General features: G+C 56.9%; 4 protein-coding genes across 4 annotated transcripts; 3 read left to right on the top strand and 1 right to left on the bottom strand.

Annotated features, from left to right (window-relative positions):
* Window positions 1-106: 106 nt before the first annotated feature.
* On the bottom strand, window positions 107-2,848 carry JCM15063_005732 (uncharacterized protein; the record flags this gene model as incomplete). Its single annotated transcript, XM_076675953.1, has 9 exons — window positions 107-332; window positions 393-724; window positions 786-809; window positions 879-1,089; window positions 1,156-1,436; window positions 1,494-1,666; window positions 1,727-2,365; window positions 2,430-2,712; window positions 2,798-2,848. The coding sequence occupies 9 exons, from the start codon at window positions 2,846-2,848 to the stop codon at window positions 107-109; spliced, it is 2,220 nt and encodes a 739-aa protein (XP_076537092.1).
* Window positions 2,849-3,403: 555 nt separating this feature from the next.
* On the top strand, window positions 3,404-4,743 carry HUT1 (UDP-galactose transporter HUT1; the record flags this gene model as incomplete). Its single annotated transcript, XM_076675952.1, has 3 exons — window positions 3,404-3,508; window positions 3,577-3,589; window positions 3,656-4,743. The coding sequence occupies 3 exons, from the start codon at window positions 3,404-3,406 to the stop codon at window positions 4,741-4,743; spliced, it is 1,206 nt and encodes a 401-aa protein (XP_076537091.1).
* A 714-nt stretch (window positions 4,744-5,457) lies between these two features.
* JCM15063_005730 (uncharacterized protein) lies at window positions 5,458-7,464 on the top strand (the record flags this gene model as incomplete). The annotated part of the gene is made up of 5 exons (XM_076675951.1): window positions 5,458-5,492; window positions 5,597-6,414; window positions 6,482-6,639; window positions 6,710-6,859; window positions 6,931-7,464. 5 exons carry the CDS (start codon window positions 5,458-5,460, stop codon window positions 7,462-7,464), a joined length of 1,695 nt encoding a protein of 564 aa, XP_076537090.1.
* Window positions 7,465-7,788: 324 nt separating this feature from the next.
* Window positions 7,789-13,446, top strand: JCM15063_005729 (uncharacterized protein; the record flags this gene model as incomplete). Its single annotated transcript, XM_076675950.1, has 5 exons — window positions 7,789-8,527; window positions 8,596-9,021; window positions 9,089-9,252; window positions 9,333-12,098; window positions 12,160-13,446. The coding sequence occupies 5 exons, from the start codon at window positions 7,789-7,791 to the stop codon at window positions 13,444-13,446; spliced, it is 5,382 nt and encodes a 1,793-aa protein (XP_076537089.1).
* Between the last annotated feature and the right edge of the window lie 338 nt (window positions 13,447-13,784).

Here is a 13,784-nt window from a genome sequence, read left to right as displayed (position 1 = left end):
GTATGTTCTCCTACCTGCAATCTGCAAAGCACGTTCTCCTCCCGTCCTGTTGTGCTTGTCTCGGTGAATTGTCCCAGCGAAACACAAATGATGCAAAACATTGATTTCATCGCAGCAGACTTTCCTCACGAGCTCGCTCGCAAGCGATGCGCTCGTATTCCGTCTCTGCGATTGCAACAGCTTGTGCAAATTCACGCTCCGCCCCATGCCGATCGCCGCACTCTGCGCGAATTTGTGCGAGGGCACAGACGAGAGAGGCGAGCTCGCGGACTCCGGGAGGTCTCAATCGGATAGAGGTTTCGAAATCTAGCAAAGCGAGCTGGGGTTCGCCTCTAGCGATATCTCGTGATCAGGTACTCTCGCTCAAAGGAGAAGCGGAGGGAAATACGTACTGTGTCTGTCTTGCCGAGGCTCGTAGCAAGAGGCACTGGTAAGCTACTCTTGGCAACCCGTCCTCGCGCTCGCACCGCAGCCGTTCGGAACCGCTCGTTTCCTGCCGTGCTCCACCTCGTTTCTCTTGTACGACAGCTACTTTCCTGAGCAAATCGATCGAGGCGTCGAGATCGTCCAAGGCCGTGTCGAGCACAGTCTCAGACAGAAGGCTTTGCGATTCTGCGAGCTTGATTGACGCAAGGGCTCGACAGGAGACTGTATACGGTTCCGGCGGGTCTCGCAAGGAGCAAGAGAAGCTGAAGTCATTGAGAGCGGACTCGTAGTCGTGTATCTGCGCAGTGAGAGAGCTTGTCGGTTAGCGACAAGATTTCACAGTCGACGAGAAAGCTCACACTCGAGTATGCCCAGCCCCGCACCTACAAGCGAGTCTTCTGCGAGTCGTCAGCTTTGCGTCCAGTATGTTGGATGATGAATGGGACACTCGCCAAGAACTCGAGGTCACAATCTGAGTCCCCAACACTTGACCTGTACACGACATGCTTCCTCACCGCTGTGTTCGTGCGTGCAAGGTCGTCCTGAGCGCCGGTCAGATCTCCTGCGCTCGCTCGTAACATTGCGCGAAGAGATAGTCCGAGGACATCGTTCGGGCTCAGGAGCAAAAGCTGCTCGAGATCCTCTGCAGACGCGACGTTATCGCTGCGATGCTCGAGGGTTGTCAGATCGCAGCCGTAGATCATACAGCTTGTTTGAGTGAAGACGTACTGCATCTCTTCCTTGACCAAGGCTCGCATACGTAGCGCGTCCAAGCTGATCGACCCCTGCTCCTCATGTCCGTTTTCGCCAATCCTGGATTCGGTAGAAAGAGAAATCGCCTGTTCGAGATCTGCCAATGCGTTCTCCAGATCTCGCAGTCGATACCGACAAATACCCCGTCGAATCCTGGTCGAGATTGATTTCGGTTCAGACAGCAAGATATGCGACAGCCTGTTGATCAAGTCCGGAAGGTCGGTGTAACACGATGCGTCGTACAGCCGTATCGTATCCTTGAGAAGTATACCGTGAGTCAAACGCTCTCAGTCGAAGATGTCTACAAAACGTACCGCTCGGTAGGCTTGCCGTTTCGCACGAAAATGCGGGCGCCTGTCAGGGTCAGACTGAAATATCGCTTCCCGCAATTGGACGACGTCGCCGAGGATGATCAAAGGTGTCGAGGGATCTCGAAGGTTTTTGTGATTTCCGCTCACAAGACTCCATCGATCGTGAATCAGTCCATCTGGCAGCCAAATAGACGATCAACGGGTCGCCGGGGAAAGGAGCGCGAACGAGCACTTACCATTCGCCAAGACTGGATCGATCAAATCTTCGTTCGTGATAGGGTCCTTTGGCAAGAATAGTATTGATCCCGAGGGCATCCTGTCTGTTTTGCGACTGTCTCGATTCTCTAGTCTCCTTTCGACTTGATCTTTCCCAGAAGAAGAAGAGGCGATAGACGAGGCCAAAGCCGAGTGGTCGATTGTGGATCTGAAATACGAAGAACGTCGAGATGATGGAGCGGATGAGGCTCTCTCGAGGGAGGGTTCGAAAGGGTCGGCACCGTGCGCAGGTGACGTGACAGAGCGAGAGTAACTGGATCGCGCTCTGGTCGGCTCGATCGGTGCAAAGTCTTGCAGGAGGTCCTCTTCTTCTTCTTTGAGTCGTTCTTGTTCGGCCAGCTGATCGACCAATTGCGAGATAATCTTTTCGGCTTCACCGTTTCTGAACCCTCTCGCTCTCCCTTGCCCTCCTCCCACGGCTTGATACGCCTCTTCTTTGAGCTCGGTGATCGCCTCGTGTATCGCCTCTTTCGTCGAAGTGCGACAGACCGTTTCGAGGTTCAGCGGCAGACCTTCGAGCGTGGTCTGGATCTTGGCGACGCCTTGTCGGGTATCCTGCAAGGCGGAAAAGATCGCCATGGCCATTTTGCTCGCGAAAGCTGTTTGATCCGAGTCAGTGCTCACCAAAGGGGACGCAAAGAGGAAGTCAGTGCGGCGGTATACCTTTTGTCAATCGGTCATCGAGATCCTTGAGTTTGTCTGCTGCTTGCAGAGCGGTCCACAAACTCCTGAGGTTCTTGTCGTTCGCGAGCAACCAATTCTTGGCGTTCGTAAAGTCGCGCTCGATCGACTCGAGGGCTTCATTTTGACCCTTCTCTCCGAGGCCGAGAAGCTCTTCCCTCGCTTTCAGCCTCTCGATCCCGATCTCGAGGTTCTGCGTGAACCCTTCGAGGATGTCGAGTAGATTCTTGTTGTTCTTGTACGTGTTGTAGAACTCGTACAGCGTCTATCCGTCATACCCGTTCGGAGAGATCCCATACGCATCAGCGGGAGCAGGGAGGATGCAGAAACGGGTTCGAGGGAAAGATTACTTTTGCGATCTGTACGCAAGCTCCGACGGCCGTCAATGCTCCGAATGACATGGCGAGCGATCAACTGCAAGGGGTGCGGACGCCTGGACAGCAGCGTTGGCGGTTCGACCGAATCCGTTACGGTCAGAGAGGCAGGCAGACCGATGAATGGGTTGGCAAGCTTGTTGAGAGACCGATCGCAAGTCGCACAAGCTGCAGACTCTATATGTGACCCAGCAATGCGAGCACAGAGCACCATTGATGAACTCCGTCAAGTCCGCGGTCCAGAGCGCAAGGAGGAAGCTTCATGTGCCGGTTTCCACAGTCCAGTAGCTGCGACGCTAAAGTGCAGCAAGCGAGCTTCGTACATCGAGCTCGTGAAGACTGACAAGAGTAGAGAGGAACCTGAGATGAAGCCAGGTCCGCTTGCCCCTGAACAATCGCTATCATCGCCCTTCCGCCTACGTTACAGCTTTACCACATTCTGCGAATCGAAGGTAGCTCGAGCACGTAGACAGACGGGGCAAACACGCGTACAGGCGACAGAACATCGACAGTCGTCCACATCCAGCCGCGCCTAGTGATTCATCGCAACTGCCGACTTCGACCTCCGTCACCCGTAACAAGATGGGAGCACAAGTGCATACACGGTCATCAGCCAAGCTGAACCCGTATCTGCACTTTGGCATCTGCGTCGCAGGAATTTACGGCTCGTTCCTCGTGTGGGCCATCGTGAGTGCATTGCATCCACCATATCGCACAAAGGCATCCATGCTAAGCTCTAGAATTGCTCTCAACAGTGTCAAGAGAAACGTAGGTTCGAGGATCAACTCCCTGTCCCAGACTCGCTACCTAACCCTTGTCTGTTTCCGAGGACAGTATCTACAACGCCGTACCCTTCCAACAGCCTGCTCCCGACCCGTGACAAGTTCCGCTCCGTCACCTTTATCAACACTGTCCAGTCCTTCTTCTCGATCATTTCCTCCCTCCTGTTCCTCATCCTCACTCGATCCAGCGCCGCCTCGACAGCCGGTACTTCCACTTCCTGGCGCACCTTGTTCGGTCTCCCGTCGAGCTCGGCACCGCGCCAGCAATCCCTCCAGTCACTCCTGAGACTGTACGCCCTGATCGCCCTGCTTGCAACGTCGGCCGCTCCGTTCGGGTTCCTGTCGCTGTCGCACATCTCGTTCCCGACATTGCTGCTCGGCAAGTCGTGCAAGCTCGTCCCCGTCATGCTGATGAACATCGTCCTGTACCGACGCAAGTTCCCGCTGCACAAGTACCTGTTGGTCGCGCTCGTCACGATCGGGATCTGGCTCTTCATGCTGTACAAGCCGACCTCTGGCTCGTCGACGAAAGGACCCGCACGCGAGACGAGCAGTTTGCTCGGACTCGGCCTGTTGGGCGTCAACTTGATCATGGACGGCATCGTCAACTCGACTCAGGATCAACTGTTCAAGACGTTCGACTCGCCTCGCGTGTCGGGCCCGCAAATGATGTTCTTCATGAACGCGTTCTCGTGCGCGTTCAACTCGGCGTCGCTCGTGTTGCCGTTCGCGATGTACCCGAATTGGCTCGCGCCTGCGCACCATGGTCGGTACGTGAACGAACTGTCACACTCGCTCGAGTTTGTGCGCACGCACCCTTCGATCGTACGCGACATTGTCCTGTTTGGCGTGACGGGATCGATCGGACAATTGTTCATCTTTGTCACCTTGTCAAAGTACGGGAGTCTCACGCTCGTGACGATCACGGTCACGCGCAAGATGATGACCATGTTGTTGAGCGTCGTCGTGTTTGAACACGAACTCGTCTCGGGGCAATGGGTCGGAGTCGCGTGCGTGTTTGTTGCGGTTGGGATCGAGGCATGGGTCGGAATTCGAGAGAAACGCAAGAAACCGGTTGAGGAGTCGCATGGAAATGGTCACGCCTTGACGGAAGGAGTACAGGAGAAGAAGAAACAGTAGAATATAGACACTGGCGTTCCTCGTTCTTGCGCATATGTCCACCTTTGCATCGCATCAGTCGTAACCCTCTCGTTCGAGCTCGCTGATCGAAGTTCGGCCACGGAGCCAAGTTGAGCTAATTACAGAGTGGAGAGAGAGAGCGAGGTATGATACACGGCATCGTTGCGGGTGACGATTCACACAGGGAGAAGGAGAGGTGAGTGGCGATCTCAAGTCGGGCGAGAGGTCGGAGGTTCGACAAATCCTTTCAACAAGGGATCCTGCTCGTGCTGTTCCTTGAGCCTCACTTCCTACAGAGCAAAGCGTCAGGACTCATCTGAGTTCTGGAGCGAGAGTAGAGAGAGAGATGGGTACTTCTTGGTGTTTGGCCCAAGCGATCTCTCCAGCCTTCATCGTTTCCGTGTGAGTCCTCCAGATTCCGTACAGTCCATCTAGAGAGTCATATTCATCAGCTCTCTTGTCCGTGTCGATCTCAGAGACTAGAAGAGGAGGACTTGCAGACAGAGAGACCAAACAAGCCCGATACCGTCACCCTGCGATCGGGAAGAGGTCAGACGCGGAACATGCGGTGGTACGAGACTGCGACTGACCGGTGGGCGATATCCGCGAATGCGAGACGTGAAGCCATGGTTCGGCAAGTGATGATGATGAAAGGAAACCATCGACGACGGCTCCTGCTCTCGTCACTGTTGCTCTCACTCGAAGCTGCAAGAGATGGCGAGCAATCCACCGCGTACTTCGACCAGTCGGTGAGTCGTCCGTCTCGCTTCCCAGCTGTTTGGGGTCTCTGCGCGTCCTAGTTCCCCGCGCGTTTCGCTCACCTCGCCGCAACGCGCTCAATGCCACCTCCCAGGTCCAATCGAGACGACGTCCTGCAGTTCCTCGACTCTCTCGATGCTTACTCGGGGCAGCCGTCCACTTCGGCGACCGGGTCCGGGCCCACAACCGGCCTGCCTCGTTCGACTTCGACCTCGTCGTCGCTGTCTCAGTCCCAATCCCAGGCTCAGGCGACGCGTCCTCCTCCCGGCGCAGCGAGTGCTCCAAAATCCGCACAAGAGGCGCAGTCGGTCCTCGACTTTCTCGACGAGATCACCTCAAAGACGACTTCGCCTCCCCCACCTTCAACCCGCACCACGCTTGACAAGAAGCCAACTACGCCCATGCGTACAACCGGATCTCGTACGAACCTGAGTCAGATCGCGAGTTCGTCCACGCAACCTCCGCGGAGGAGCACCGACAGCGTCAGGTCCCAGCGCAGCGTTCCGTCGTCTTCGACTGCTGCCGACCGTGCGTCGCCGGCTTCGATCTCGCGCACCCTGCCTTCGACCTCGACAAGTACCGCTTCCACCGCTACTTCTACTGCTGCTGGTGCTTCTGCCCCAGCGGCTGCGACCGCGACCCCGCCATCGCAGCCACAACCTGCGCAAACGGGAGGATGGGGGTGGTCCTCGGTGTGGTCCACCGCGTCGACCGCGATCAACCAGGCTTCCCAGCTCGCGCACCAGGCTCGCACGGTCGCCGAGGAACAAGTGAAAGCGAACGCAGGTGGGTTGGGAGAAGGACTCATGAAGGCTTGGAACCACGAAGGCACAGGAGAGGACGGATCAGGCGTACGCAAATGGACTGAAGGCGTGCAAGGTTTGGTCAAAGGTGCAAACCTTGAAGGACTCGGTTCGTCCGCCGCTCGTTATACCCCTCGATCGAGAAACGCGCCACTGATCTTAGGATCCCTCCTTAGGCAAGGAACTCAAGTCGACGACGCTCAAGAGTCTGACGGATCTGTTGAACGCCGTCGCACCCCCGATCGCCGAACATGAAGTCATCCAAGTGTCACTCTCGCACGACATGAAAGGGTACGACGGGGTCGAGAACCTCGTGTACCGCGGATTCTCCAAGGTGACTTTCTTCATGAAAGTCGTTGCGGTACTAGGATCAAGCTGATTCTTGTACCCGGAAACCCAACCAGATCATGGATCAGATCGAAGGAGGTACGCTCATGGTCAATCGGGCCGAGACGGGTCAAGTCGAGCAAGAAGCAACAGGAGGCAACGACAACGAGGAAGAGCGCAACTTGAACGTGCTCGACGGGCTCGAAGCCGGATGGAACCTCGCCCAAGTGAGGCGATTTCCCATTTGAGCTGCCTTCTCTCTGATGAACCGAATACTGACTCGAACACTCCCCCTCAGACAACGCTTGACCAGTTGATCGCGACGACATACAAACCTTCGACCTCGAATGACCAGTCGGACTCGGTCACGGTTCCAGTGACAAACTGTCCGGTGTACCTCCGCCTGCAACCGGTACTCGCGAAACTTCCAGCGTTCCCGACTCCAACCAACGCTGGTGCCGTGACGCCCGAACACCTGTTCTTCCTGATCCTGTTGATCGACCCGACGCACGGGTTGACGCACCACACCATGTCACAACCTTTACCACGCGCATGGTTGGACATCCCGTTCGAGGAGAACGAATGGGTCGAAGAGTTCATGGTCGATGCGATTCGAGGCGCGACTGAAGTCGTTGCGCAAGAGTACATCACGGGTCGTATGCGTGCACAAACGAACGCGATCGAGGACGCGAGGGAACAAGCGCGGCAAGCGTTGGAACAACACGAGATTGGGAGTCGGACTGCGGAGGACGGTGCAACGGCAACTGCAGAAGGAGACAAGGAACGGGAAGTGAGCACGATCAGTCAGGAAGCAAGAGTCGGAGTCGTCTGATTCGTGATATTGCGTCGCGGTTCCCTTTTTTTCGCTGTGTATTTTGTTCCTGGCCCGAAATTGAACCTGGCAATCCTACTCATACAGAGATGTGACAAGAAACGGACGATCAAAATTCGAGGGTCATGAACACAATCGTCACAACCCCGCGGGCCCGGGCGAGTGGGCGGGCGCCCAGATCGTCTCGTCCTCCCCATCTCTCGCTTTCCGGACGCTCTCGACCTCCTCTACGCATAATCTCGCGTGTCTGAGCGAAATTCCACCTCGACAGTCCACTACTTTCAAACCCATCAAGCGAGGCCCTTTTCTGAAACGGCCCACTGTATGCAACATGCATCGGATGATCGTGTCAACCCTCACCTCGAATCGAATGAATTAAACTCGTCCACGTCGACGACTCGAGTGGACCAGGTACAGAGTGACGACGAACCCAGTGGTCGAGTGCAACAGGAACAAGAGCAAGTGGGACGAGAGACAGAACTGGGACAGGTCGAGATCGCTCCCCTCGATGATCAAACACGAACGAGCAACGAACTACCTCGTGATGGATCGAACGAGAATTCGCCAGAGTCGCGCGATGATGATGAGCAGGACAAGGTCGTGCCGAACAACGAGGCGGGTAACGTGGGCAGTGACGACAACAACGCGGGAATTCGACCCTCGACGATCCTTGAACCTGAACCAACTCGCACCAACCTCGATGCGAAATCTCAAGGGAACGGCACTGCCGAATCCGTGAACCTCGACGATTCGAGCGCACCAAACCCGGAGCTCACTTTGGCGGAACCGACCTCTTCGACTGCACCGATCGACTCGCCTGCCAAGCCGGTCGATTCGACTGATGATCTTGACAAGGATGCGGCAACACCTGAACCTACATCGGTGAATGTCGTCAAGTCGGACTTGCCTGCAACTCAACCTTCTCGCGCTGCTTCCGTTTCCCCTCATCCTCCCTTTGCCGCCGCTGCGACAAAGCGATTCTCGAGCTCCTTGTCGGTCAACAAAAAGTTTCTCGAGAAGGCGGGAGAGAAAGCTCACAAACCCGAACCGAAACCTACCACGGGTATGTCTCTTTCTCCAAACAAACTTCGCAATCGTATGAGGCACTCACGCTTGTATTGTGTGCATCAGCTCGATCTGCGACGCCTCCAGTAGCGACTCCTGCATCGACTTCGCACCCTCGACTCATGACGGGCAAGATCTCGACATCCTCGCCGGTTCAACTCTCGACGAAATCCAAGCCTGGTCAGACGGGGTCTGCCGCAAACTCGTCCAGCGGCGCTTCCGGATCAATCAATTGGTCGAAACCTTCCGCGGGGCAGAACGGTGCGGCAGGATCGGGAACCTCGACCACTGCGGGCAATGCAAACAACGCGGCCAGTGGTCCCAATGCGGCAGGAGGACGCGGCGCTGGAGCTGTATGGAGCAATTCAGCAGCTTCAGGTCCTGGCGTCACGACGAAAGCGGGACATTATGGTGGTATTGGATTGGGCAGAGGTGGAGGACCTCGATTCAACCTCGCGGGAGACTTCCCGACGGCAGCAGAAGCTGCGCATGGTATGTGCATGCCGCTCCTCTCATCTAGAGTTTTCTCCCGCGCGTTGTTGACGCCTCGAAATCACAGCGAAAGAAGCAAGGGCGAAAGCCGTACTAGAACAGATGCAAGCGCGCGAGAGAGCGATACAGGCGAGAGCTGCGGCCGCGGCGGCACAGAACGCAAACCTGCTGCAAAACCTTGATGCATTCCGAGGAGTACATTTGGATCCAAATGCGCACCATTGGGACGAAGTTAGTTTCTTCATTTTTCGTCGTGCGAGATCTCTTGACGAGATCGTACGCAAAATATTTACCCTTTTTGCGAATGATAGGATGATGACGACTTCCTCGACACCACGATCGAGTTTGCTGACGGTACACAGTACAAGATCACTGAGGAGGACGCCGCCGCTGCACAACAGCAACAGCAAGAGGAGGCCAATGGCCAGGCGGAGATCGAGAAATCGGCGCGCGAATCGGACTCGCTGCGAGAACCTTCGCGTGCAGATCTAGCTCGCCTCGAGACCCCACTCAAGCCGGGCGAAGTCGAAGAGACTATCGTCAAGAGTCGCGAGGAAAGGTTCGGGGACGATTTCGATCGATCTTGGCCGCCGAAGCGATCCCAGCCCACGTCACAGCAAGCACCACCACCCGCTCGACAGGCGCAATCTTCCGCTGCTCAGCTCAACAAGGAGAAAGAAGATCCTGCTGCTGGAGGAAGGAATCTCTTCAACGATCGACTAGGCAAACTTGAACCCGCGCAACATGGTCAAGCCGCATCTGGTGGTCGTAGGCGTTTGAGCAGTGGTGCCGATCGGACGGCGCAGGACGTACCCCCTCATCTCGTCGATCGCCGGGGAGAAGCACCTTCGGCCCGAAGACCATCCTTCTCTGCAAAGGCCCACGAGCCTGTAGCTCCTCCGCCTGTCCGCAATGCCTGGCCCCGCCGACTCAGCAACGATCTGCCGACTCCTAGCCAAGGTCGTCAACTTCCTCCTCATCTCGCTGCTGCTGCTGCTGCCGCCGCTACCAATCCCTCTGCTCCCAAGCCGACCGCCGCGGTACCTCCTGCGAATCGTCCTGCGCCTGCTGCAGCTCCTTCCGCCAGTTCAGCTCCACCAACGACAGCCTCGAAGGTCTTGTCTCCTCCTCAACCTCTCGCGCCTCTCCCTGAAGCCGAAGTTGAAGCAGCTCCCGCTCCCGGTCCCGCAGCTCAGGAGGACCCTGCCCCCGAAGCCGATCTAGAGGAGTTACACGCGCGTGAGATGCACGCAGCGGCAGAGCGTGCGAAGAAACGGCGCCAAGAAGAAGAGCAGGCGAGGCTGGAGCAGATTGAGCGAGCGAAGAAGAAGGCTGCCGAATTGGAGGAGAAGATGAGGCTCAGAGACGAGGAAGCAGCCTCGAAGGTCAAAGCGAGCCAGCCGGAACAGAAGGTGCTGGAGAAAGTGAAAGAAAAGTCAGAGAACCCTTGGCGGTCGACAGCAAAACCACCGACAAGCACCGGAACGGTACGACCAGCTGCGCCTTCTGTACCCGGCCCTTCGGAAGCGACAAAAAGTAGCGGATCGAGCGTACCTTCGCAACAGCCGACTTCGATCCTCGCTCGACCTCCGCAACAGAAGCGACCTGGGCCTGCTCCCGCTGAGCAACCTCCTGCCGGACCCGCAGCTTGGCGCCGCTCTTCGAACCCGCTTCCTCCGCAAACCGCGCCACGCTCGCAACAACGGCAGCTTCCTCCGCACCTCACGAGCCAGCAGCAGCAACAGGCCTCCACTGCTTCGGACCCGAGTTCTAACTCGAGCAAAGAAGTCGCAGGCGTTCCTCCCGCCAGTGTCGAAGCTCCATCCGCAGCCGACGCTGCATCAGCTGCGTCTGTCGCGAATCCGTCGTCTGTCGCTGCCATCGAAAAACCGCCAACGCCTCCACCTGTCGCTTCTCCGCCAACCCTGCCCTCATCTCCTTCGCGCGAGAGACGGGCCTCCTCCAAGTCAGGTGCCCTCGGCTACAAGGTACCCGAGGTGAAACAGCTCGACGATCTCATGTCGAAAATCAAAGGCGCAATGACCGGCAAGGAAGGAACTGAGAAGACCGACCAGACCGAGGCTGATCTCGAAGAGTCGCAAGTACCAACCGTCAAGTTGCCGCCGCCAACGCCCATCACAAGACAACCCCGTTCGCGAGCGAATGATCAAGCCGCCGGTGCCGCTCCATCCGGTGAACCCCGTGGAAGAGGTCGAGGTCGATCCGATGGCCCAAAGAACGCGCAGAGAGGAAATGTTGTTCCGACTTTCGAGAACCGGGAACCCGTGCTCCCCTTCTTCGGAAGTCGTCGAGCTCGATCCCCTTCCCCGCCTCCAGCATGGAAGGTGTACACGGTCAAGCTTCCCGCTCGACCTCCGCACAAAGCTCCTCATGACCGTAATGTCAAGCTCTTCGAGTCGGTACACAACCCGCGAACGGTCAAAGTGTTCTCCTCGAACCCTCTCATCACCGGCATCAACCCGCGACGACTCAGCCGCGACGATGTTCTCATCCCGAAGAAGTTCGTCAAAGGCAAGCTGCAGTACTCGATCTCGATCCCTTCGAAGCGCATCACCCGACGAACCGCCGAGGAGGAACTCGCGATTGTAGCGGCTCGCCCGACCCCGACCGTCAGCATTGGATCTCGAACAGGATTGGCACGCTCGACGGAAGTGGATACAGCTTCGCAGCGCAACCAAGATGCCGAGTCACCCATTAGCTCGTCGCCCGCACCAGGAGGACGACGGGCTAGGGACAGGACATCAGAATCTGAATTGTGGCGACGCTCGCGAGATGCTGCTCTCGACATCAAGGTTCCCGCATCTATCGCTCAGCCCGACGAGCAGAGCTTGAACCGCTCGACCAGCAGCAAGTCAAAGCTGCCTCTCGGTTCTTCGATCGGATTCTACCGATCACCAGGTGGGCCGCCTCTGAACGAGGTGCAAGTTGGAGCTATCGACCGTTCGGATCCGGCAAAGATGTTCATGGTCACGAGCGAATTGAACGGCGAGAAAGTTGCTGCAGTTCCGAGGGAAGAAACTACTGCTCCGGGAGCTGATCTGGCCAGGCAAAGCATGGTGAGCATTTCTTCAATCACCTTTCAAACTTCAGGAACTTACGCCGGCCGTGTCGTCTCAGATCGCGCCTAGTTCGCCTCCATTCAAACCGAAAGATGTGGCCGGCGTGCTCGCGTCACCATCAGCTGCATGGACGAACAAATCCCTCGCGTTATCGGTTCTTGATCCAACGGCTTCCTCTGTCTGGTCTGCTGCGCCAGTCGACTCGACTGTTCACGCACGCACGATCAGCGTGAACCAGCCCGAGAACTCGCTACAGGGGATCGTGGACGATGATCCATCAGAGGCGCTTCCGAGCTCGCTTGCCGAACTCAAATCGGAAGATGGTCACTCGAACGAAGGCAAGGAAACGAGCCCAACACGGCAACCGCTGCGATCGAAGGACGACGCCAAGCTCCGAGCAGTTGCTCCATCCTTTTCGTCATTCCTGCATGACTCGGCTGCCGCAATCGATCCTTCCGCTTCAGAATCGCTTGTGCATCCAATCTCGTCATACCAGCAACCGCGGCCGCAGCCTGTTGGATACACGGGCTTCGCCTCGTCCCCTTTGATCCCGCCGCAGTCAACCCCTTCACCCGTCAATGCATACTCCCCAGCGATGGCTGCATTCAACCCCCAGATGTACCCGCCTCAATACACACGAGCGTACCCATCGTCGTACGGTTTGTCGACTGCAGCAGGTATCTCGCCGTACGGGTCCCAAGCTCCGCCAGGACATCCTCACTATGCTCCAGCCTCTCCGACCGTCGCCCCGCTCAAATATCCTCCTACAACGAGCGCGCCGTCTCCCAGTCTCTACGCTCGTTCGGCACCGGTCCCTACCCAGTCGATCCCTCACGGCATCACGAACCCAGCCTTGATCGCGAATTACAACGGTGGGTATGGTCAGAACGCGATGAGTTCAGCAAGATACGGCGCGGTCGGAGCTGGAACTCGCGCGACTGCTGCTTCCTCGTATGGAGGAGGGCAACCTCACCAGCATCGTGCGTCTTACTCGCAATCGACCGCACCTGCGTACCTGTCGCAACCGGCATCGTACCCGCACCTACCTACGTACCCTCCTGCCGGAACGTCCTCGAACTCGCCGTACACGCAACCCCACGCGTACCGTCGAGATGCTGCGAGTGGTCACGAGTACGGCGCGCCGGTAGCGCCAACACCTTCAACAGGTTCGAGACCGTACACGGGCGGCAACAGTTCGACCACGACGATGCCTTCGCCCGTGATCGTGCCGCAACATTTGCCACTCCCGCCGCCATTCTACCCTCAAGCGGCTCCAAGTGGTTCGGGTGCGTACGGATCGAACGGTGGAAGGTTTGCCACAAATCACGCGGTAGGAGGTTGGTGATCGGAAGAGCTGAGCGGAAGAATGAAGTTCTACTGAAGAGCAAGTCGGGATTTGGAGACCGAGCAGAGAAGCAGGGAAAGAGCTCTTATGAGAAGGAATGAAGCGACACTGTTTGATAGCTAATGCGCGCTAGAATTGAAACCGCACCGTAGTCGTTTTCAGAGAACTAGACCTTCACGAACGAGCGAGACAATTCTCATACGACTGCCCGTACTGAGGTAGACGGATGATCGACAGAAACAAATTGCGTAATTCGGATAACAGATAAAGCCAACACGCGAGAGGATGTAAACAAACACAACAAGAGAACGAAAAATGGCAGGGAGAAACAACAGGCA

The sequence above is a fragment of the Sporobolomyces koalae genome, assembly GCF_050403365.1.
Source record: "Sporobolomyces koalae JCM15063 DNA, S_koalae_JCM15063T_v1_ctg2, whole genome shotgun sequence".
In the NCBI taxonomy this organism is placed as follows: Eukaryota; Fungi; Basidiomycota; class Microbotryomycetes; order Sporidiobolales; family Sporidiobolaceae; genus Sporobolomyces; species Sporobolomyces koalae.
This window is presented reverse-complemented; position numbering and strand designations above follow the sequence as displayed.